The 24,308-nt window shown below is 54.4% G+C and overlaps 1 protein-coding gene across 2 annotated transcripts in view; it reads left to right on the forward strand.

Moving 5' to 3' along the window:
* SLC12A5 (solute carrier family 12 member 5) overlaps nucleotides 1-24,308 on the forward strand; it is a 38,172-nt gene that overhangs the window by 1,590 nt on the left and 12,274 nt on the right. Inside the window, exons 1-15 of one of the 2 annotated variants that reach the window (XM_060285126.1) lie at nucleotides 5,662-6,080; nucleotides 11,716-11,810; nucleotides 12,159-12,290; nucleotides 12,666-12,812; nucleotides 13,626-13,680; nucleotides 14,181-14,311; nucleotides 16,272-16,513; nucleotides 17,319-17,530; nucleotides 19,147-19,317; nucleotides 19,627-19,725; nucleotides 19,874-19,931; nucleotides 21,830-22,004; nucleotides 22,584-22,702; nucleotides 23,014-23,112; nucleotides 24,026-24,145. In XM_060285126.1, coding sequence (XP_060141109.1) covers nucleotides 6,029-6,080; nucleotides 11,716-11,810; nucleotides 12,159-12,290; nucleotides 12,666-12,812; nucleotides 13,626-13,680; nucleotides 14,181-14,311; nucleotides 16,272-16,513; nucleotides 17,319-17,530; nucleotides 19,147-19,317; nucleotides 19,627-19,725; nucleotides 19,874-19,931; nucleotides 21,830-22,004; nucleotides 22,584-22,702; nucleotides 23,014-23,112; nucleotides 24,026-24,145 — 1,907 coding nt within the window. In that variant the 5' untranslated portion in view covers nucleotides 5,662-6,028. Of the gene's footprint in view, nucleotides 1-5,661; nucleotides 6,081-11,715; nucleotides 11,811-12,158; nucleotides 12,291-12,665; nucleotides 12,813-13,625; nucleotides 13,681-14,180; nucleotides 14,312-16,271; nucleotides 16,514-17,318; nucleotides 17,531-19,146; nucleotides 19,318-19,626; nucleotides 19,726-19,873; nucleotides 19,932-21,829; nucleotides 22,005-22,583; nucleotides 22,703-23,013; nucleotides 23,113-24,025; nucleotides 24,146-24,308 lie in introns of those variants that run through there. The other variant, XM_060285125.1, reaches the window with a different exon arrangement.

Here is a 24,308-nt window from a genome sequence, read left to right on the forward strand (position 1 = left end):
ATCTGGCCACATCTCTCCTCCTGTCATCATCACCCTGGTCCAAACCTCCATCATCTCTCACGTGGCCATGACCACAGCCTCCTCACTGGTCTGCCTGCCTCCAATCCTGTTCACACCACACAACGCCCCCCCCGCCCCCCCCCCCATCGCTTGTAGGATAAATGGCAAACCCTTTAGTCTGTCATTCAAACCCTTCCCTCATCTGCTCCTGGTATACCTGTCCGTGTTCTTCTCCCACCTCCATTAGCCAGGGAAACTCCTCCTCACTCTGTAAGTTATAGCTCATTTAACCTTTTCTGAAAATCTTTTTCACGTTCCCTCACTTCCAGGCAGAGGCAGACATTCCTCTTCTGCCTGACCACTGCACTATTATAGCACATGTCCCAATGGATGGAAGTTATTTACTTGTGTGTCTCCTACATCTCAAGGGCAGGGACCACATCCTTTTAACTTTGTGTTCCGAGTACCAAGCCCACAGCCCGGCACTTAGTAGGTGCTTCCTGCTCATCAGATAAGAGGGGGAGTGGCTGTAGACTCCCGCTTCCCCTACCTTGCCTTCTCTCCTGTCATTCCCCACCCCCTGGCTTGAGAATAAGACGGCTCGCTCTCTTATCCCAAGGTGACTGTTCCGTCTTTCCATTCCCATTTCCAAGCTCTTGCATAATGAAGTAAAGTACGGCTCCCAGTGTTGGGTGTGCAGGTGTGTGTGCAAATTGGATGTGAATCTGGAACGCTGTGGGCTTGTGGCAGAGGCGGTGTGTGTGTGTGTCTTTGCATGTCTTGAGGGAGAAGCATCCCACGCTAGCTCTGTTGACCTGTGGGGCAGTCAGTGAGTCAGTGCTTACGTGTGTCATTGTATGCCAGTGTGTTGATTGGCATGTTGATGTGTGTATTTCTGTGTCTATCTGTGGGATGGGTACCTGTGTGCAGCAGTTTACTGAAGTTCCATCTTGAGAGTAATTTGGGGATTTTGAACCTCTTAGGCCCTGAGACAGCCTCCAGCACCTCTCCTTGGTAGGTCGCTACACGGGGAAGTGGACAAGGGCTCCCTAGGGGAACATAAAATCTGCTGGTATCTTTCCCACAGCTGTTTTTGTGCCAGTGCTCTGGCCCCAGGGGGATGCTCTCCCCACCTGTTGTCATCACCCAGGCCCCTTAGGGAGAGATGGCAGCATGTGGGAGGAGGGGGAACGCTTGGGGGAGGGTTTGTAGGTCATTTACATACAAGTGTTACCTTTCACTCTGGACCCAGGGAGTGGAGTTTGCCCCTGGAGGTGCTTCCTGCTGCCAGGAGATCAGCTATAGGTGGGAATGCGACTTACAGGGGAGGAAAGAAGCAAGTCAGAAGGTGATCCTTGAATCTACCACTAACACTGGGCAGCAGCCCACATGCCTCAGTTGCCTCATTTGTACCATGGGAAGATGGATGGTGACTTGGCTGGACAGAATTGAACCTGGGACCAACTGTTACAATTCTGAGCGACTCCCCCATCCCTTTGCACCACTCCCTGCTGTGCCTCAGTTTCTCATAGAGGAAGACAGGGCACTGGGAAGAGCGCTGGGCCTGGTTAAGACTAACAGGAGTTGGAATGTGTCCCCATGGAGTGAGAGGGAGCCAACTTATGCTAGGGGACTGGAGCAAGACCACGATGTAGCCTATCCACTCGCTAGCACAGCCTCTGTGGTGTGGCCTTGGGCACACTGCTTCCCCTCTCTGGGCCTCAGTTTCCCCATCTGTAGTATAAAGAAGTTGAACAGGAAGCTACCTGAGGGTCCTTCTAGCCATAAAAATGCTCAAATCCTTTGATGATCTAGAAGAGTGATGTTCTCTGCCTCCCCCATACCCAAACCTCCTGTTTCAGTCTCTTTATCTGTAAATTGGGAAGAATGACACTGAATTATTGGTAAAAATACCTGATCTGGAGATCTCCAGCCCATCCAAGGAGTTCTCCAGTCACCCACTCCTCAAGCCAGGACTCAGAACCTCACGGCCCAGTACCTCAGCCCAAGGTGAGGCCTGGAAATCTCCATGGCAACAAACTGGTTATGAACGGGGCTGTAGTTGCCATGGTGATGGGCTGCTCTCTCTCTCTCTCTCTCTCTCTCATCCCCCTCATCTCCCCTCCCTCTTCTCAATGAACCAGAGCGATCTGCGGGCACCAGCTCTCCAGGTGGGGTGGGGATGGGGGGGGTACAGTGAGAAAGGGGTCCTGATTGAGAAAGAGGGAAGATGGGCTGAATCTGCCGAGGAATGGGGGGCTGTTGGGGTGCCATTTCCATGGTGACAGGGCTGCAGCCTGTTAATTAAGCCCCCGGTTACCACGGAGACGATGGTGGTTGACGTGTCTGCTGCGAGCCCTGTGTGTATGGGGTGTGCTCTGTGCCGGACTCGTCAATTCACTGCAAGGGTCTGGGGTCTGGAGGACGGGGCCTGCAGGTGGGGGAGAGAAGAGTGAAGAAAGGAGTTCAGGGCCTTGGTTCCATGAGGCCACAGCTGGGGGTGGGTGGGTTAGGCCGTGGGGCTAATGATATAGAGACAAAGATGGATAGGGATTAAGCCATAAGGAGGAACACTGTGCCTGCCTTTCATGGAAAGAGGACCCAGTAAGGTGGCTCCAGTTTCTTCCAGACAGTTCCTGGTCCTGATTCAGTGGCTGGGGCCCTGGGCTGCAGGTCAGGAAGCCAGATTCTAGCCCCCAATCTGCCACGAGTTCACCTCATGGAGAAAATTTGTACCTTTCCATTTCTAGACTCCAATTTCCCCATAAATGAGGATGATTAAAAAAATAACTTACAAAGTTCCTTCCAGTTCCCCCATCCTGATATTTAGGAGGCAGCTTCCCTGACCTTTTTTCTCTATGAGAAGCATAAGGTGGGAGGGGAGAGGAATTTTAGAGACTCGGAGTTTAGAAATAAGACCCTGCCCAGCTCTGCATCTCGTGATGCTGTAATGAGGAGATTCCCCTGGCCTTAGATCTTCCAAGGGCTCTGGGTGGGGAAGCGGTGCTGAGCTGGTAGCCATGTTCCTGGGGCTCAGAGCTGAGGGTCATCTTACTGGCCAAGGCCAGGCTGGCAGTGCAGGAGGTGCCTGCAATGTGTTTTCTGAAAGCCTCACTGCAGAGGGTTGGCCTGAAGCCAGAAAAGAGATCAGTCTTCTTGAGAGGTGTGTGTGTGGGGGGTGTGAATCAAAGGACCGGGGTCTCCCCTTGCGGCTGTCTCTTCACTTGGTCTTGTCTCCTCATGAAGAGCTCCCTGGCTTTAGTCTGAGATAAATTGAGAGAGCACTGAGAGTTTTCAGGGTGGGAAGAAGGCCCATGGGTTATGCAGCCTAACCCTTTCGTTTCATAGATGGAGATACACAGGCCCTGAGAGGACGTCAGTTTTGCCCAAGGAAACATAGAGTTTGAGGGCAGAGGACAGACAGCACCAGCATCTCCTGAATCCCAGATGCCTTGTGAGATAGGAGGTCTGGTGGGGGTGGACAGATGGGATGCCCAGGGGAAGAGGATCACCCCTGCCTTCCCCTATACTCCCTTGGGATCTAGCTTTTCTCCATGGGCAGGCTCAGTCCCTGAGCAGCCAGGGCTCTGGACCACAGATGAAGAGAACTACCCCCAGGGGAACATCCCAGACCCGGGATTGCTGAAAAACCTCAGTATTTATTTCACAGCGCTTCTCAGACAAACCTACTAGACATTTTACTATATTACCTGTCTCTGCAGAGTAGTAGAAAACCATAATGGTGGTGATGGTGGTGGTGGTGGTGGTGGTGGTGGTGGTGGTGGTGCGTGGAGTGCAGTGCTTAGAAACTCTTGCACACTGGCCTACCCACCTGCAACCCTTTAAACCTCTGTCACCAATCCAAACTCACTGCACTTTTTTGTGTGTGTGGTTTTCTCTCTGGGAAAGCCAAGAGGACCAGTTCTCACACCTGGTCTGAATACCTAGCTCTCCACCCTAAAGAGTCCTTCTGGCGTCCATAAAACACAGTGGCAGGGATAGCTTACTGGTGGATCCCTCAGAGGGCCCCTCCAGTCAGCTGCTGAAGACTCTGTGGTTGACCGAATCTGAAGCCACTGACAAATAATGCGACAACGGAATCCGAGCAGCGGGCCCTGTCCATGGTCCTGAAAACTCCCATCCTAGAACTGGGCCTCTGGTCGAGTGGACAGTTCTGTTTTGTTTTGTTTTTTAAGAATCCTTGAAGGTCTCTGGGCCCACCTCCAATTGCAAGCTGAGAGGCCACTCCAGCTGCACGTCTGAAGGCTGAGCACAAGAAAAGGGAGAGCTCATCTCCGACCCAGTCCCTGTTCCTTTCTTAGTAGCCAAGGATCAGAGGCCACTGAGCAGTTTGGATATGACTGCATTCGTGTCCCTTCTATTGGAGGCAGGACCCATTTAAAAAGAGGTTATGTTGAGGAAAAGAGTCCGAAACTGGAATAAAGGAAACTGGATTCTAGACCAAGTTCTGCCATTCACTGGCATAGTGTCCACAGGCAGTCATCTTTCCCCCACCCTTTGGGCCTTAGCTTTTTCACCTGTAAAATGAAAGCTGTGCATTAGCTAAGATGATTGACACGAGCCTCTCCAGCCCTGGAACTCTCCTGGAATTTAGAGGGCTAGTGTTGGAGGCTTGGGAGAGTCTGAAAATCATTTCCCCTTGATCTGCTCTCCTCCTTGGATAATTAGGTTTTTCCAGGGACTCAAAGGGTCCAAACCTCTGATGCCGCTTCCTGAGATCTCTCCACCCCTGGCTCAAGCCTGGATTCTAAGGGTGCTGAGGGGTCCCAGGACAATCAAGCTTCTACGGGACTGGTGTCAGGGGAGGGGGAGGAACACAGAAAGCATGTCAGTTCTGGAATCCTCAGAAAGCAATCCTGGATTAGGGGATTAGATACTCTCGCCCCGGGAGAAAATCTGGTCCCAAACGGACAGGCGGCCTCATTCTCCCCTCCCCCACTCTGTTCCTGGCATGCCTCCGACCCGCCTGCCCTCCCTAAAGGCTGCACCATCCCCAGTGGGGAGTCAGCGCTCCCTGAAACCTCACTGCTGCCTTCTCTCTTCCTCACCACCTCTCCTTCCCAGGGTCATTCCACAGTCAGAGGGTCCTTGTCTTTGGGCTCCAGTGATTTGCCTTGGAGGTGAGATGCTAAGACTTCCATCAGTCTAAGCGCAGTAAAGTGTTCACTGCAACTCCTCAGATTCATGCCTCCCATTTCAAGACAGGATGAGCCAGACAGTTCAGCCAGTGACCCTGAACCCCACGGGGGGCAGCACAGTGCTTCGGTTAAAAGCTCTGGCCTCCATACATCCCTAGCTCCAACCTCTTGAACAGTGATTATGGGAGAGGGTCTGGTTCTCCACCGTTCTTCGGGGCTGGCCTTCCCAGCTTTGCAGACAGGCTCTCCAGGGACCCATATTCCATGGCGCCCTACCCCTGCCGCCTCAGCCCCCCTCATCTTCCCTCTAGGGGGCGGATGACCCTCGGCCAGGCAGCCTCTGCGGGGCCGCCTCCCCGCGGACGCGACCTAGTTCCCTGCCGTTATTTTTAGGGCGCGGGATGGCACCTGCCCACGTGCCGGCCCCGCCTGCGCCGGAGAGTGGGGGGCGGGCGGAGCTACGTCTGCTCAAGGGAGGCGAGGTCCCCATCCCCCGCAGCACCCTCTCCATCCCACCCGCGCAAGCCCCCAGTTTTCGTGCGAGGGGGCCTCCAAGAGCGCACTGCCCGCCCCTCGTCCCCTCTTCTTTCTCCCTCCCGCGCTCCCCCCCGCAAAACCCCGCCAGTGGCTCATGCCTCCTGCATACGGGATGAGGCGAGCAGCGCCGCCGCTGAGAGGGGGCGCGCGCGGGTGTGAGCGTGTGTCCGTGTGCGAGTGTGTGTGCGCCGGGCGGGCGGGCACTGCAGCTTCTTCCTCCGTGGAGCAGAGAGCGAGAGAGAGCTAGAGCGAGCGAGAGAGCGGCGGAGGCAGGCAGAGGGGCGCGGGTGAGGCGCCGCAGCCATCCCCGGGCCCGGCGCCGCGCCGCCACCATGCTAAACAACCTGACGGACTGCGAGGACGGCGATGGGGGAGCCAACCCTGGTAAGCAGCGGTCCGGGGGCGGCGAGGAGAGGAAGCGGCTCTGGGGTTAGAGGCAGAGCGGGGGCCGCCTCCTTCAGAGGAGAGGCGGGGATTGACCGGGGCGGTGGGCGCCCAAGGCGGCCTGGAGCCCAGCTCCATTGGAATGCGCCAGGCACTGTACGAGGTGCTGGAATGCGCCGCGCCCGGGGACAGGGCTGGGGGCCAAGGGGCTGCCATTGCCCGCGGCCCGGGGGCAGACGTGGGGTAGCTAAGCGGGGGAGGCGGTGGGAATGGGGTTGGAAGAGCTAGAACGGGCTGACGTGTAGCTCGACGGGAGGGAGGAGGGCTCCTCTTCCCGAGGAGGGACCCTGGTGTCCTGGCGCAGAGCGCGGGGGTTGCGGGGGGCGCAGTCTGCGGCAGTCCCTCGCTCTGAGACTTCCAGCTGAAAGATGGGGGGAAGGTGCCTATGGGGGGATTGGAGCCATATGACAGCCCCCGTCCGGCTGCGGTGTCTCCTTAAGGGGTCACTTGATGCGGTCCGGGCCTCCTCCCCCAAAGCTGCCCGGGGTCCGACCTCAGACCGAAGCGTACCCCCTCCGGGGATTTTCAGCTCTACTTTGCGGAATCTCCTTCTCCCTCTCGCGTTCCCGTGGGTTTGGGACGGGAAGCAAGATCACCCTCCTTTCTTCCCCCTTTCCCCTTCCTCTGAGTACCCTGGCATAGCAGTGTGGTTTCAAGGGCGGGGCAGGGGAGAGTCTTTCCAGTCAGCTCTGCTAGCTTCCCCAGTGAGGCCTCGGGAATGGGGTCCCAGCGGCCGAATTCCTGGCGCCGTGGCGCGGACACTGCGGACGCGCTGCGGTGGGTGCGGAGACTCGCTAGGAGCCGAGGGGCTTGGAGTGAGTCCGTTCGCGGCTCCCACTCTCCTCCGCGCTTTCCCTGCTCCGAGGTCTGCGAGGCCAGCCACCCCCTCGGGCTCTCGGGCCCCCCGCCGCCCCCCCGCGGTCTCAGCCACCCAGCAGGGCCGTCAGCCGCCCCCAGCCCCCACCCTCCAGCGGCGCTGCGTCCCTTGCGCACTAGCGCGCCTCCCGCTCTGGCTGTCTGCGCTCAGCGCCTCAAACGCTCCCCTGGGCATTGCTTGACCCTCTGGGCCGAGACTCCTGCAGACCTCCCCCAGGGGTGGCCCAAGGCTGAAAGAGCAGGGTCTTCCAGGGACTGGCAGCCTGGCCTTGAAGTCCTCCGGATCCTGGGTCCAAGTCAGAGCCAAGGGGTCGCTTGGGAAGTCTGTGGACACCAGGGTCCCCGATCCTTTGTCTGACACCCCTTCTTCCTCCCTGAGGCTGAGTACGGGTAGGAACTACTGGCTGCCTAACTCATCCATCTCCACAGTCACCCTGAGGTTACCTCAGTCTGCAGCCGCCCCCCTCCACAGCGGGCTTAGGCTGAGGGAGGGAGGGGGTTTGGCAAAGTCGAGTCCGCAGCAGAGCCCGCCATCCCGTCGCGGTTCCTAGGGAACGAAAGGGGGCCATGTCCACCTGGGATCCCCTTCAGATGTCACCACTCTGAGGAGGGGCCTCTGCTCCCGCAGACACGGGGTATGGGTCCAATCGCCCAGTCCCTGCTTTCTCTACCCTGAGGATGGCGTCTTACTGGGCGCCATGGGATTTCCATGGGGTCTCACGTGGCCTAGAAAAGTGGCCTCTGGGTGTGAAGCAGTAGTCAAACTAGGAGCTCCCTCAGTTCTACCCCTCCCCATAAGTTTCCCAGACTCTGAGTGTAGCAGGCTCGTGGGGAGACTTTCTCCCTAGATATCGGTGTCCAGGATCTGGAACTAGAGTGGCCAGGACCTGGGTCTGGCATGTTGGGTCCCAGAGAGAGAAAGAAGGCCTCCCAGTGGTGCCTGGAGACGACGACAGGCGGCTCTAAGGACCTCCTGGGCTTGAGGGAAGACCACCAGGCCGACAACCACTGGCATCTCTTAACTCAGGTTCTTGGAAATGTAGGAGGGGACCCTTGGTCCTGACCTCGGGGAGGTGGGAATGACCAGAGTAAGAAGGCTCCTCTGGACGAAAGGACACAAGGATATTTATTGTCTCTGGCCCCCAGGTCTCCTTTCGTCTTGGGGTCTGACGCCTTCCCCTACTCCCCCAATCTGGCTTGGGGATTCCCCCAGGCCTGGCCCCAGGCCCCCAGGGGAGGCTCCTTAGCCCGCGCCGCTAGCCTGTTTCCTCCCCGGGAGCTCTGGCCGCCGCCGCTTAAATGAAAGCCGATTCGGGCGGAGAGCTCCCAGGGGGCGGGGGGGGGGGGGGCCGAGAGGGCTCAGCCTCAGTCTGGCCCTGCCTCTCGCGCGCGCGCCGCACGGCGCTCTCCCATCATCCTGACTCCTGGCTCTGGGGAATCAGGGCGAGTTCCCCCTTCGTAGTCCTGCTCCTCTGAGAACTCATGAAGCTCACCCCTCCCCTTCAACCGGTGTTCCAGGGAGGGGACGAAATCAGCCCTGACAGACGAGACCGGGGGCCTGGCGTCCCACCCAGGCGGCGGGTGGAAAGGCGGGACCCGGGACAAGCCTACGAACCGCTCCCTCCCCTGCCCTCATCTCGGGGCTGGGATCCGGCCGGGAGTCCGGCTCCGCGCTGCGCGTCGCGTTACATAAGCCGCTGCGGGCGCGTGGCCGGCTCTGCTCCGCGCGGCGCTCTCTGCCCGCGCCGTCGCCATGGAGACCGGCGCGGAGGTGCTTCGATGCCGGGTCTCGGGCCGGGACGCCCCCCATCCCCGCCCTGCACGCGCCCCGCGCCGCCACGAAGGAGGAGGGGAGGGGGTGTGAAAGGAATGGGGGGCTCTCGTGTCTGGTTGTCCTGCCCCTAAGAGCGGACGCTGTGGAGAGAGGGACCCAGTCCCACAGGAGACAGGGCCCCTAAATCTTACTGCCGGGGAAGGCGTGTGGGATAGGGAGCTCAGGCTGGACGGGGTACCACGTCTATTAGTAATCGTAATTGTAACAGTAACGGCAGTAGCTACACTTAGGTGCCGGGCACGCCCAACAGGCATTATTTTACTTAATCCCCACAACAGCCCTATGAGTTAAACACCATTATTATCCCTTTGCAAAGTAGGAAACTGAGGCTTAGTTTAAGTGACTTGCCCAACGTGTCGACACAGCCACCAAAGTTGGGACTGGAACCTAAATCTCCTTCGCTCCAGCCTGTTTTCTTAACCATTAAGAAATTTCTTCTCACCTCATCCCCTTTCAACCTCTCTAGTTACCACCATAGTGTGATAGGAACATCTTGCCAGCATTTTAAAAGGAGGAGGGACCCACCTCACTTTTATTTCTCCTTCTCTCTGGCCCCAAACAGCTCTTCTGAGACACTGGGGGTCAGGAAGGGAGCCTGGGGGAATTCACCTCCACAGACTTTTTCCTGAGCACCTATTACATGCCAGGCTCCCACTGGGAGGACCGGTCTGCAAGTCCCAGGAACCCACATATGTGAGGAGAAGAGTGAGCTGGTGGAGGCCCCTGTTGGGAGAAGTTCTTGGCTTGATGAGTGAAGTGGAGGTGGTGACAGGAGACGGTGGTGGGTTTCCCTTGAGGATGTGAGGCATCACTTCCACAGTTTTGAGTCGGGATGAGATTGGTTATAGCAGGTCATGCTCTGGGGATGGACCCTGGCTGGGAGATGAAGGAAGGTTTCCAGGAGGAGAGGCTGGGGAGGATTTGGGGAGATGGGGAGAGAGAGAGGGACCAGGAGATGAGGGGACAGGAAATTCAGAATATGTAGGGCCTCAACTTCACTTCTGTTTTGGTCATTGGAGAGTTTCTCCGGAGTCCAAAGAGATGTCTACTGCTGGGGTTCAGCCCTGAAACTGAGAAAGTGTGATGGCTGAAGCCAAGGGAGTGTGTCTGTGGAGGGCCCCTTACATCTCTTTGAAAGGACCCTCTCCTTAATGCCCTAGAGGCTTTCTTCTTGGATGATCTCCTCCAGGCACACGGTTTCACACACTTCCTACACGCCTTTTCATGGGCTACCCCCATGTCTTCCTCCTGTCTGGCCTCTCTCCTGGGACCCAGACTGATCCGTACATCCAAGTGCTTCTGGACATATTCACTTGGGTGTCCTATAGCGCCTCACCAGCAATCAAATTCAGCAACTTCCCCACCCCCAATCTCCTTCTTTCCCATTTATTTATTTATTTTTTTGCGGTATGCGGGCCTCTCCCTGCTGTGGCCTCTCCCGTTGCGGAGCACAGGCTCCGGACGCGCAGGCTCAGCGGCCATGGCTCACGGGCCCAGCCGCTCCGTAGTATGTGGGATCTTCCCGGACCGGGACACGAACCCGCGTCCCCTGCATCGGCAGGCGGGCTCTCAACCACTGCGCCACCAGGGAAGCCCTCCCCTGTTTATTAAATAGCACCATATCCACCCATTTACCCATGCTAGAAACCCAGGCCTTATCCTAGATTCCTCCTTCCCACACCCTCAAATATCTGGCATGAAAATGTGTGCCAATAATTCTGGAGTCTATTCATTGTTCCGCCCTGCTTCTGGTCTGGGTATCATTGGCCCTTGCCCAGATTTCTGAAAGTCCCTAACTAGCTTCTGTATTCTTCATCTAAAGGCCAGAGCAATTGCTCTAAAACACAAATCTCTTCATGGTGTTTTTTACCTGAAACTCTTCAATGACTTCCCATTGTCCTCTGGATGAAGTCCAAAATCCTTAACATGGCTGGCTAGTCATTTAAGGACCCGGCCCGCAGTTACCTTCCTAGCCTCTTTTTTTTTACATGCTACTCCCCATCCTTGCCCCCCACCCCACCGTACTCCTTCCTTAGACTCCTGCCGGATCAAGCTTCCTCCAGCTCCTCTGACCCACTCCTCTCATTCTCACCTCTGGGCCATCGAACATGCTGTTCTGCTGTTCTATCTGCCTGGAACACCCTCCCGCCTCCCTCCCAGTCTAGCTCTTACTCATCCTTCAGTTCTCAGCCGACACGTCACTTCCTCTGGGAAGCCTTCCGTGACCTCCCAGGCTGGGCTGAACGCTTCTCCTGTGTTACCACACCTCTTCTTTCATATTCTACCGCGGACCTTATCCTCTGGGTTGGAAATTCCTGGCTGCTGGTTTTTCTCCCCTGCCTTTGGGTTCCCCAAGGGCTGGGATGGTGTCTTATTCTGTGTTTTACTCCCCCATGCCCATGCCCACGCTGGCACACAGGAGACATCCAGTAAATACTTGTTGACTGAAGATGAATGAGGGACACAGGAGATGCCAAAGGGGGGTCACTCTTCCAAGAGGTGGAGTATCCTTGGGGCCTCAGCTGCAGGGTTCTTTGCCTTCCCCCCACCCCCAAACACCAGGATGGACTAGTTGTGGTCAAGGAGGGGACGCTGGAGAGTCTAGGGTGCCCTGGTGAATGAAGTAGGACCCCCAAGAGCAAGGGAGCACTTCCACGTTCATTAAATACCCCGTACGAGCCAGGGAGCGCACTAGGCTCTTCGTATGCGCTGTCAACTAAAATTCTGCAAGGGAGGTAGTATTGGCTCCAGTTTTCCAATGTGCAGACCGAGGTTCAGAGAGTTAAAGCGGCCACTAAGCTGGACGTCCAGGTATGTGGGCCACAACCAGCTGGTGCCAGGACCCTGACTCCTCCGCCTTCTCAGGTGATGGCAACCCCAAGGAGAGCAGCCCCTTCATCAACAGCACCGACACAGAGAAGGGGAAGGAGTATGATGGCAAGAACATGGCCCTGTTTGAGGTGGGTTGCCAGGGGAGTTGGGCCTCCACCCATAGTTCACCTTCCCCTTCATCAGCCACCCCCTCCCTCCTTCCCTGGGGAACAGTCCCCTCCTCTCCATCTCTCCCTCAGGTCCACCTTCCTCCCTGAAACTCCCTGTCATTTCTTCTCCTCCCCTTTTCCCCTGCTATCCCCCTTCTTACCCCAACCCCCTCTCTCCCTGTTCTCCTTGCTCTCCTCGTCCTTGCTCATCTCATCCTAGCCTCAACGGTTTGCCCCTGGTCTGCATCTCTCTCGGCCTCCTACCGTCTAGCCCCCCCACCCCCGACCAGGGCTTAGCCTCCCAACACTGAGAGCCTCCCTCCACAGGAGGAGATGGACACCAGCCCCATGGTGTCCTCCCTGCTCAGTGGCCTGGCCAACTACACCAACCTGCCTCAGGGAAGTAGGGAGCACGAAGAGGCAGAAAACAATGAGGGTGGAAAAAAGAAGCCGGTGCAGGTGAGGGCCTCGGGGAGGAAGGGCTGAGGGAGGAGGGAGGGTGGGAGGGGAGAGGGGGTGGGGCAGGAAAGATGGATTCAGATGGAGGGATGCATGATGGAGACAGAGGGATGGGAGGTGGATGCTGAGGGAGGGGAAGGGATGGGAGGTGAGGGATAGACATGGAGGGGAGAGGGAGGGGAGGCTTGAAGGGTAGGTGATAGAGGCCTGAAGGGAGGAGGGAAGCAAGATGAGAATCAGAGGGAAGAGGGATGAAGGGACGGGGATGGAGAGAAGAGGAAAGTGGGGGATGGAGGGGCCGGGGTAGGAGGAGTGGGCCTGGGGTGTTGGCAGTGATTGGGGGGCTGCAGAAACTGACGCTGGCCTCCCTGGCAGGCCCCCCGCATGGGCACCTTCATGGGCGTGTACCTACCGTGCCTGCAGAACATCTTTGGTGTCATCCTCTTCTTGCGGCTCACTTGGGTGGTGGGCATCGCGGGCATCATGGAGTCCTTCTGCATGGTCTTCATCTGCTGCTCCTGTGTGAGTGACACGCTCCCCTCTCCTGACGCCTGGCAGCTGGGGCTGAGCAGGGACCTGGCAGGGGGAGGGGGAGGAGGGGGAAGCATGAGACCTGATCTTTTTATAGGAACCACTGCGTGTAATCTTTGAGAGTAAATTAGGTCTGCCTGGTCCTTCCAGCATCTCACAGGCTAGTCCCTGATGGCTATTAACCAGGTTTCACCTGGCTGTGTGTGTGTGTGTGCTTGGCTGTAATTACACAGGTACCGCAGACTCATTGATGAAAAAGATAGGTGTACATTAATAAATAAAACTCACCTACAGTCTCACAGTAGTTAACATTTCAGTAGGTCTTGACTCACAAAGAATGGGACTACGGGTCCCAAACAGCTTTGTAACTGAATTATTCCCATCCTCTCTAAAAAAATCACATGTTCACTAAACACCTACTTCTCACGACATTTACGTTTCCTCACATGTGACCCTTGAGCCCCCTCTGCGTGTGAGTAGCCAGTGCTGAAGCTAGTACACCTGCCTATTTAATAAATGAAGAAACTGAGGCTTAGAGAACTGAAGTGACTTGTCTCCGGTCACACAGCTGGTCAGAGGCCAAGCTGGGGTTTCCAGAGCTCTCTGATGCTATAGCTTGCGTTTCTTTCATGTGCTTGGTGAAGAAGGGGTTTTCTGGACAAGAAGGACTTGGCAGGAGTAGGAGTTGGAACAGGACCGAGGACAAGCTCGATGGAAGAGAACTTGTGGGTCTGGAGGGTGTTTATGGGGTAGAAGGTTTGGCCCCCACCCTACTCGCCACTCTGACGATCTCTCTCCTCACAGACGATGCTCACGGCCATTTCCATGAGTGCAATTGCAACCAATGGTGTTGTGCCTGGTATGTGACTGGGGCTTCTTGGAGGGGAAGGGGCCTGGATGGTTGGGAGGGAGGCCTGGGTAGTTGGAAGGAGGGACAGTGTCCTGGGCTTTGGGTACCATCGGGACCCCAGAGAAGCAATACCGCAGATTCGGGGGCTGGGTTACGGCGTTTTCGTGGGATAGATGGGGGCAGCCGTGTGAAGGGGAGGGGACGGAGGTGTTGATGGCGTTGAATGGGGCAATGCAAGATCTCCTCCCTTTGCCTGAGATCCTCCTCTCCATCATCCTATTTTCTGAGCCATGACCTCCTTAGAGGGTAATTAGCAACATGGGAATTAGTGCTAGAGAAGCCACTCAGAGTGTCTGGCTGGGTCTCCCTTGAGTCCTAGGGCTACAGCTTGTAAGGCTTGGGAGGCCCAGAGCAACCTCCTTCCCACCACTGTCTCTGATCCTCCCTCATCCCCTACGGCAGCCCAGTGCCCCCTCGAACCTCTTGCTGATACTGGGTTTTTTCTGCAGCTGGCGGCTCCTACTACATGATTTCCAGGTCTCTGGGTCCAGAGTTTGGGGGCGCTGTGGGCCTCTGCTTCTACCTGGGCACTACGTTTGCTGGGGCCATGTACATCCTGGGCACCATCGAAATCCTGCTGGTGAGAGGGGCCAAGGAGGAGGTGCGGGCCCCAGGCTGTCAGTCAGTTAACTGATGCTCCCTGGACACCTCCTGTAGGCTGGGTCACTAAGTAAGGCCAAGGGAAAATCAGACACGGTTCTGTCTGGAAAGAGTTCACAGTCTAGTTGGGGAGACAGGATACACTAATTATGTAACATGAACAGCTGTCGTTTATCAGGCACCCACTGTGCTCTCAGCAGAGTTCCAAGTGCTTTACGGTCATTAGCTTGAATCCTCATGAGGTTTAAGTATTATTATGCCCATTTTACAAATGATAAGCTCAGACAGGTGAAATGACTTGCTCAAGGTCACTCAGCTACCGAGTGGCAGAGGTGGGTTGGGAAGAGTAAAATCATGAAATAAGAAATAATAAGTCATGTCACACAGTGATTGCCTACTGTGTGCCAGGGACAGTGCTAAGCACTCTGTGAATGTTAGTGGTAGAGGGCTGATGGCTAGCGGATGGCAGAGGAGAAGAAGAGGGAGCTGAGAAAGAGATCTATCTGTTAGAAGCAGTGACTGATGAGAAGTCAGGTCCCTGGGCAGTGTTCGAAGTGGACGGCTGCTGACTTTGGTCTCGGTTCTTCCTGCCCCTGCAGGAGGAGGTGAGGTGGGAGCTGAAGAGGGTTCCTTGGTATATAGAAAGTGGGGCTGACATTTATTTCCCAAACCCCTACTCTACCCAGGCCCCGTGGCCTTCAACGTACCATTTTATTTTATCCTCATGACCCTTGCATTAGTTAGAAGATGTCCCCATTTTATGGATGCGGAAAGCAAGGCTCAGAGAGTTTAAGGGATGTATGGAAGGGATATGAACCTGTGTCTTCCTGACCCTGAAGCCCGTGCTTGTCCACCCAACCACTCGGCTTCAGAGAACTAGAACTAACAGATGTTGCAGCTTCTGGTTTTGGGATGGAATGGAGGAGTCCAGGGGCAGGGAGGGTAGATGGGGAATAAAGGACCCCAAAAGCCAAATTATGAGAGAATAATAATAGACCTCTATGGCTTTTACAAAATCAAAGAACTATTATAAAAGCAATTCTACCCATTGCATAAAATTGGAAAAAAATCAAAGAATGTAAAAAAGGAAATACCAGTCTCCTAAGGCAAATCATCACTATCATTGGGTGTGTCCTTCTAGTTTTTTGTGATATTGTATTCTGTCTTTAGAAAATATAACTCTATAGCTTTCTCTAATCATGCAAGACCCTCTTTGCAAATATCACAAGTGAAAATAACTTTTGTAAGAATATATTAATATTTAGTATAGAAATTATGGAAAATACAGATGTGCAAAAAGAATAAAGATTATTCACATTTTTACCATTCAGGGGAAACGACTGTTAACATTTTGATGTATCTACACACAGACAGACATATATACACATATGTGTGTATATAGTCACATGTAAGTACACATATATATTTACAAAAATGAGATAAGACACATTCTTTTCAAAAATTGATTGTTTTTACCTAATATAACATGGATAGCCTTTTTGAGTCAGTTCATATAAATCTATGTTGTCCTTTTTAACAGCTACATAGTCTATTCGGAAATATCATGATTTATTTACCCAGTCCTCTAGGGATGAATGTCTAATTTATATCTGCCTTTCCTATTGAAATAATAAGAACAATAAATAATCATTAAGAACTATACTTGATAACAAAAGAATAGAACTTAATAACTGCTCCCAACATTTCTGCAATACAATCTTTTAATGACAGTATGGTCCTTGCAGGCTAGACCATGATTTCCTTAACTGTTCCCCTATCATTGGATGTCATTTCCAGTCTTGTACTACTGTAAATATGCTGTGATGCGTATCTTTTCTCCAAAGCCCTGCCTGCACCTCGGGTTATTTCCTTGGGGTGATTCTTAGTTGGTTACTTAGTGGGTTACCTACTTACTTGACCTCCGCACCCCTTTCCCACAGGCTTACCTCTTCCCAGCTATGGCCATTTTCAAGGCAGAAGATGCCAGTGGGGAGGCGGCAGCCATGCTGAACAATATGCGTGTGTATGGCACCTGCGTGCTCACCTGCATGGCCACCGTGGTATTTGTGGGAGTCAAGTATGTCAACAAGTTTGCCCTTGTCTTCCTGGGTTGTGTCATCCTCTCCATCCTGGCCATCTATGCCGGGGTCATCAAATCTGCCTTTGACCCACCCAACTTCCCGTAAGTGCTACTGCCCTGAGCCTCAGGCATCCTCCCCCTCCTCCCTGGACTGGTTTCAGGGTCTTCACACCAGTCTCTGCCAACCCCCCTGCCCCCATCTCTCAGAATCAGAGTGGTTGTGGATTTACAATAAACTCCCTTGGGAGGGAAAACCTCTCCTGGTTTAAGGGAAATCTCTTTAGGATGGGATAACATTTTTTGGAGGTGTGCACAGTTTTCCTTGTGAGGGTCAAGGGCTGGCTGGTGAGGTGGACTTAGGAAGAGCCAAGTGGAACAATTTCTAAAGGGAAGACCGGTCTGTGTTAGGGAACCTTTCTTGGGTAGAGACAACCTTCTGGAATGTGACAACCTCTTAGTATTAAACACCTTCTCTATCATGGGAAAGGACATAGAAGAGAGGGTCTCGGGGCTCAGATCCCTGTTGGTTCTGCCTCTCTCCCTAGGGCACATTCCCCTACATCCCACTGCCCAGAAGAACGGCACACGGAGACTGCTGTCCACGGTGCTGAAATAGCATCGCCCGAAAGCAGTGGTTCTCTGCCGTGGCTGCATGTTAGAATCACTTGGGGGGAGGGAATTCCCTGGTGGTCCAGGGATTAGGATTCCCAGGGCCTGGGGGAAAGAAAAGAATCACTTGTGGGGAGCTTTGAAAGAACACATATCCTGGGCTCCATCCCAATTAAATCAGAATCTCTGGATATGGGGCCCTGGCATCTATGTTTTTCGTGCTCCCATGGCGGTTCTACTGTGAAACCAGGGCAAAGTTACGTCCCTCACCACCCTCCTCCCTTGTTTCTCTCCCTAGGATCTGCCTCCTGGGGAACCGCACGCTGTCTCGCCATGGCTTTGATGTCTGTGCCAAGCTGGCTTGGGAAGGAAATGAGACAGTGACCACACGGCTCTGGGGCCTTTTCTGCTCCTCCCGATTCCTCAACGCCACCTGTGATGAGTACTTCACCCGAAACAATGTCACGGAGATCCAGGGCATTCCTGGCGCTGCCAGTGGCCTCATCAAAGGTCTGAGGGAGGGAAGAGGTCTGGTGTCCAGGGAATGCTGCAGGGATTGTGGCTTAAACAGGATTAAGGGACTCCTTGGGGTTCAGTTAAATTTGATCAGTTTTAATTGAGCACCTACTCTGGGCCATGTTCTATCCTTGGGATCACGGAGAGGTAGAGGTGAAAGGGAGCCTTCGCGTACCTTACCACCTAGTGGGAAAGAAAGTTATCAGCTTAACAAGTATTCGCTAAGTACCTGCTAACTGCCTAGCACTGCACTGGGCACCAGGAACACAACATAAATAAGTCACAGTTCTTGGCCTCAAGGAGTCTAATAGCAGAGGCAGAAGTAATAGCAAATAAATTAGGACATGTGTAGGTGTGCATTCAATGAACAGAGACCTCCCAAGGGAGGGAGTGGTCATGTGTATAAGGTGGTGAGACAAGGCTTCCTGGACTCATCTGAGAAGGGTTTTGAAGGACAAATAAGAGATTTTCAGTTATACAAAGGGAATAAGGGAATTACAGGCAGAAGAACAGCTTGCCTAAAAGTACGCAGACACAGAAGAGCATATTGTGTCCTTCCAACCACAGGTAATTTGGTGTGACCGGGGCATAAAGTACAAAGGAAGGAGGGCAACCGAGAAATGATGTTGGAGAGGATGGCGTGAGCCTGACTGTGGTCAGCCCTGGAAGCCACGTTGAAGGGTTTGGACGGTGTTCTGAGGGCAACGAGGAGCCACCAAAGGGTTCTGAGTAAAGGGACAGACCGGGTCAGCTTGTTGCTTGTGAAGGTTCACTCTGGCTGCTCACGTGGATGGGCTGAAAGCAGAGAGGGGACCGAGTCAGGGAGTCTAGGAGGAGGCTGATGCTGGGTCCAGGTGAGAGCTGGTGGTTTTCTTACCTGGAGTGATGGAGTGACAGCAGTGGGAATGGCACGGTGGCTCTCCACCAGGGCTGTTTTGCCCCCCAGGAGACGTGTGGCAACGCCTGGAGACATTTTGGGTTATCACGACGGAAGGGTTATTACTGGCATCTGGCGGCGGAGGCCAGGGCTGTTCTTCCACACCCTACAGTGCTACAGGACAGCCCTCCACACAAGAATTGCCTGTTCTTATCAGAATTATTGCTAAATTTGATGTTTAGTGCAGAAGTGGAGGAACCCTGGAAAGGAGAGAAGGGGCGTATTTGAGAAATATTTAGGAGGAATAAGGGACAGGAGTTGGAGATTTTTGAAACGGAGATGGGGAAAGGGTGCAGTTGAGGGCAACGTCAAGCTCTCTGAGTTGATGGTAGTGTCATTTACCAAAATAAGGGATATAGGAAAGGAGCCATTTGGAGTGAGTAGGTGGTGAGATCAGTTTGGGACACACTGAATCAGCCTGAGATGTGTGTGTCTGTGTCCCCCAGTAGACTGGACCATTTGAGGGCAAGGACTAGATCTGATTCATGTGCAAAGCCCCTGCACATGACCTGGCCCAAAGCGGGAGCTTCGGAAGTGTTGGTGGAAATGAGGCCCAGGGGGAGCGAGAGGTGGTTGACCCTGACCCTTCTTTCTGCCCACCCCACCTCCTGGCCCCAGAGCTCTGGCACCCTGACGTCTGGTCTTCTCCTTGAGCATCCTGTCTCTCCCACAGAGAACCTCTGGAGCTCCTACCTGACCAAGGGGGTGATTGTGGAAAGGCGTGGGATGCCCTCGGTGGGCCTGGGAGATGGTACCCCTGTCGACATGGACCATCCCTATGTCTTCAGCGATATGACCTCCTACTTCACCCTGCTGGTTGGCATCTACTTCCCCTCGGTCACAGGTGAAGGGGAGCTCAGAAAGGGAGGACTCTGGCTGGGAGTGGATGGGTAGGGAGAGAGTCAGTCACGATGTGGGGAATTTCTGAGTCCAACAGCCCCATTACACAGGCAGGAGCCAACAGTTCAGTTCCCACTGGACAGACAGGTGAGGGAATTAAGGCCCGGAGAAGCCAAGTAACAAGTCCAAGGTCTCATAGGAGTCAGTGGACCAGGACTAGATCCCCGGCTTCCTGACTCTGAGGCTGATGTCCTTTCTTCTCAGTCTGTCTGGTCTCCTGTGGCTCCTGTCCTAGCTGCTCCTCTGTTCACAGGGATCATGGCTGGTTCTAACCGCTCTGGTGACCTGCGGGACGCCCAGAAGTCAATTCCCACTGGCACCATCCTGGCCATCGCCACCACCTCCGCTGTCTGTATCCTTCACTGCTGGGCAGGGACCACCGTGGGTGGGGAGGGCTAGACGGAGGGCTTCTGAAGCGGCCGCCTCACCTGGCTGGCTCAGGAGGGATGGGGAGGAAGGACAGCGCCACCCTGGGAATTCTCCTTCATCCTCCGCTGCAGACATCAGCTCCGTTGTTCTGTTTGGGGCCTGCATCGAGGGGGTCGTCCTTCGGGACAAGTAAGTAAGGGGATCAGGGAGGATCCTGTTCTGGGGGAGCGGGGGGGCATGGAGGGCCGGGTTCTGGGAAACAGGCCTGGCAGGGTAGTTGAAACGTGGGCAAGGGGCCTTGTGGAAGGGAGGCCACAGGGCTTGCCTGTCAACTCACTTTCTTATAATTCACCTTTCTCTTGTCACTCCAACTCAAGAAGTATGAGCGGTGTCTGATTTCCTTTAAGATAACGATACTTTCCTTTCCTTTTTCTTTAAAATCTACGAATTCATTTACTACTTCCTGGATGTCTATGTGTTAGCTACTGTCCAGGGTTCTGGGGGCAGGGATAAATAACAAAGATAAATAACTAATGATTTGTGTTCTGAAGGAGCTCTTTGGAGCTGGTCACCATACTTGTCAACAGACTTGAAACGCAGAGCAGTAGGGGTGGCGATAAAGCAAAGCCTGGGGGTTATGGAGGCTGCGATCCAGTCCCAGAGGGTCGGGGAAGAGGAGATGCTGTGGGAGTGCCTTATACACGCTTTCTCATCACTCCTTCCCACTTTACGTGCTGAGTGGTAGAGACTACCTAGGAAAGTAGAGGGGGAAGGGCACTCCAGGCAGTGGGAACAGCATGGCCAAAGTAGAGGGGACCCAGAGCCGCGTGTGCGCGCACGCATGTAGGTACCAGTAGCTGTAAGCATTCAGAGCTTCTGGAGCACACACCTCTGGAGGGTGTGTGCATACACGACCAGCGGGGTGAAACAGGAGGTCCTGTCACAGAAGCCAGTTTCCGAGGCGCCATTCTGGCTTCCAGGAAGTGGGGACATGAGGCTGGAGACCTAGGCTAGGGCCAGTCCTGGACGCCTGGGTTTTGGCACCAGGAAACTGGAGCTTTACTTTATAAAAAATGGGGGAAACCCTGAAGGATTTTAAGTAGGGAGGTGACCTGGCCAAATGGGCAATTCGCATATATTACACCTATTAGCTTTTAGGGCAACTTAACCTCCATTTATCTCATTTCATTTCATCGCAGACCTCCCACAAGATTGCAAGGGATTCGGCAGGTCATTCAGGATAATCTTTCATCTGCTTCTTGAAGTCCTTTAGCAACGGCCCACGGCCCATCTGAGTGTACCTTTGCTTGCACACTGAAGGGACAGGGCTCTCTCTACCTACTGAGGCAGCATCTTCCATTTGAAGACAGTGTCATTGTTCGAAAATGCTTTTCTTGATCCTCACACCACATACCATCACTACACGATGAGGCCAGAACCCCCAGTTTTCAGATGGAGACACTGAGGTTCTAATAGTTTGAGATATCTGCCCAGGATGACATAGTATCACACAATTGACCTCGTACTGGAATCACTATTGGGGGGAGGGGCGAGATAAGGGTAGGGGATTAAAAGGTAGAAACTACTATGTACAAAATAAATAAGCTACAAGGATATATTGTTCAGCACATGGAATATAGCAAATATTTTATAACTATAAGTGGAGTACAACTTCTAAAAATTGTGAACCACCATGTTGTACACCTGAAACTTAAATAATCTTGAATATCAACTACACCTCAATAAAAAAAAATAGTGTCACTCTTAGTACCACGTAGCAGGCACTGTGTCAAGTATTTTACATATGCTATCTCCTTATTCGTCCCACCAATTGTATGAGATAGGTTTATAACGATCCGCACTTTACAGCTGAAGAATTTGAGGCACAGAGAGGTTGAATGTCTCGCCCAAGGTCACACAGACAGAAAGTGCCCAGGTCATCAGGGGCTTTGTCTGTCCCCTCTCCCCTGCACAGCCTAGCCTCATAGTGGACGTACAGTTGGTCCTGCAGTTTGTGCGGGAGACCTTGGAAATCCAGGTGGCGGTGCTCACCCAGCATCTCTTGTCCCTTTGCTGCTTCATTCCAGGTTTGGCGAAGCTGTGAATGGCAACCTGGTGGTGGGCACCCTGGCCTGGCCGTCCCCCTGGGTTATCGTCATTGGATCCTTCTTCTCCACCTGCGGGGCTGGGCTGCAGAGCCTCACGGGGGCTCCACGCCTGCTGCAGGCCATCTCCCGCGATGGCATAGTGCCCTTCCTGCAGGTCAGCGGCAGGGGCAGGGTGTGGGGACAGCAGTCCACCGCCTACACCAGCCAGCCAGGCCCCTGCCCAGGGCGGCTACCCAGGGAGCAGGGCCCTGCTGCTCTGTGCCGCCACTAAGAAGAACGGGTGTGCCTTTGGGCCCAACATCAGGGCCATCTCTTTGGGCAGGGTTGTCCACGCTTAGGGGAAAAATGAATGGTCCTCCTTTGGCCTCGTGATTGGGCGGGGACTCAGGGAGGCAGCCAAATGGCAAGTAAGAGGAGGGTGCTCTCTGTGGTACTTAAAAAAAAAAAAGATTTATGGTAAACTCAGTCATGGCTGCTTGCTGGCCCCCTGCAGCTCCTCATCCATGTGTCCCCTCCTTTTCCCCTTCAGGGATCATTTGAACTGCACTGCACTGGGGTACCAATGTCAGAGTGGGCAAGATACAGCAAAAACCTGGTATCCCCTTGGGTACATTTAAAGGATGAGAAATACAGCATCCTCTCCCTGCCTCTGCCGTACTGGTCTCCAAGACTGGAACAGAGACACAAGAAGTCCTAAGGTCTCAGCCCCCTGTGATGGTTGCTCTGTCCTCAGGTTTTCGGCCACGGCAAAGCCAACGGAGAGCCAACGTGGGCCTTGCTTCTCACCGCCTGCATCTGCGAGATTGGCATCCTCATTGCGTCCCTGGACGAGGTCGCCCCCATCCTCTCTATGTGCGTGCTGGCCTCTTGCCCTCCCCATCATCTCTGGGGGTCTCTCTACCTGGGTCCTTCAGCTGTGACCCTGGACAGCCCACCCAAACACTTTAACAGCCCCACTGTCGTAGAAACCTGTCCTTTGTTATACGGAGATTCACCCCCACATGCACCAGGGCATGTTGTAAGGGGATTTGGCCTTTGAACCTCTTCCTAAGCCGATGACTTGGCCATCTCCGCAGTTTCTTTCTCCCTTTCCTGTCTCTCCCTGTGCTTCTGACTGTCTCCCCTTGCATCTCTGTCTCTCCTGGGACCTTTCCGTGTTCTAGGTTCTTTCTGATGTGCTACATGTTTGTGAACCTGGCCTGTGCGGTACAGACGCTGCTGAGGACGCCCAACTGGCGGCCACGCTTTCGCTATTACCACTGGTGGGTGCCCGTTCCCCCTCCCTGCCCCAGAGGACCGTCCTCTCCTCTCCCCCCTCACCCCAGCCCATCCCCTCCAGGTCTAAGGATCCCAAACTCCACTTTTCACAACTAGCATGAGAAAAGTCCTGGAGAAGGTCTCCTTATAATCACAAGTAATAACACAACACTGTATAAACGGTCTCAGCCAGAATCCCTCTCCTGTCAATAGTGTGCAACACCTTCCAGTCTTGACAAGGAAACCTCAGTTTCCTCAGCTGTGAAATGGGACAATAACTGCACCTACCTCATAGGCCCTTGTAAACATTACACTACTTGGTGCACGGAAGATGCTCCTTACGTGGGGCTGGACTTCTGATCATTTTCCTTGACGGCTCCTTATCTTCACAATAGGCCTGTGGGGCAGACAGGGCAGGAATGATCATGCTTGTTCTACCAAAGGGAAACGGAGGCTCCAATAGGGAAAGGTGGCCTAAGGCCACCCAGCAAGACTATGGTACACCTGGCCCAGAACCCAGGCTGCCTGCCCCCCATCTCAGTGCTACTGCTGTGCCAGTCACCTCTTCCCTGGGGTCACATTCCTCCTGGGAGATCTTGCCTCCAACTTTCCCCAGACACTCCTGCCTCAGAACCTCCCTGGCAGGGCGGTCTGGCAGGGTCTAAGGCACTGGGACAGGGCAGGGTGGTGACTTAGGAGTTGGGTGGGGCGAGGGGAGGTGCCCTGGCTGCTCGTTCATCCAGAGGCCCCGCGTCCCCGTGGTGCTCATGGAGATGATGGTGTGATTTCCCCTACACCTGGCTGTAGCCTCCCAGGTCTTGCCCATGCCCCGCCCCGTCTAACTCTTGCTGTCTGAGCCCAGGCACCAGTGACAGCCCCACCAGGGCTCAGAGGCTGGCTCTTCCTCCCCCTGTCCAGGACACTCTCGTTCCTGGGCATGAGCCTCTGCCTGGCCCTCATGTTCATCTGCTCCTGGTATTATGCCTTGGTGGCCATGCTCATTGCTGGGCTCATCTACAAGTATATCGAGTACCGTGGGTAAGCACGGGGAAGTGGGGAGGGCTGGGCGAGACTGAGGGATGGGAGGAGGGGAGGAGGGGAGAGAGCGGGGTGATGAGTGCTCCGGGGTGGGGCGGTCGGGGAGATGAGGCAGGAAGTGGGAGAAGGTGGCACTAGAGTGGAGGGCAAAGGGGGATGGGAT

Source organism: Globicephala melas, chromosome 15, assembly GCF_963455315.2.
Source record: "Globicephala melas chromosome 15, mGloMel1.2, whole genome shotgun sequence".
NCBI lineage: Eukaryota > Metazoa > Chordata > Mammalia > Artiodactyla > Delphinidae > Globicephala > Globicephala melas.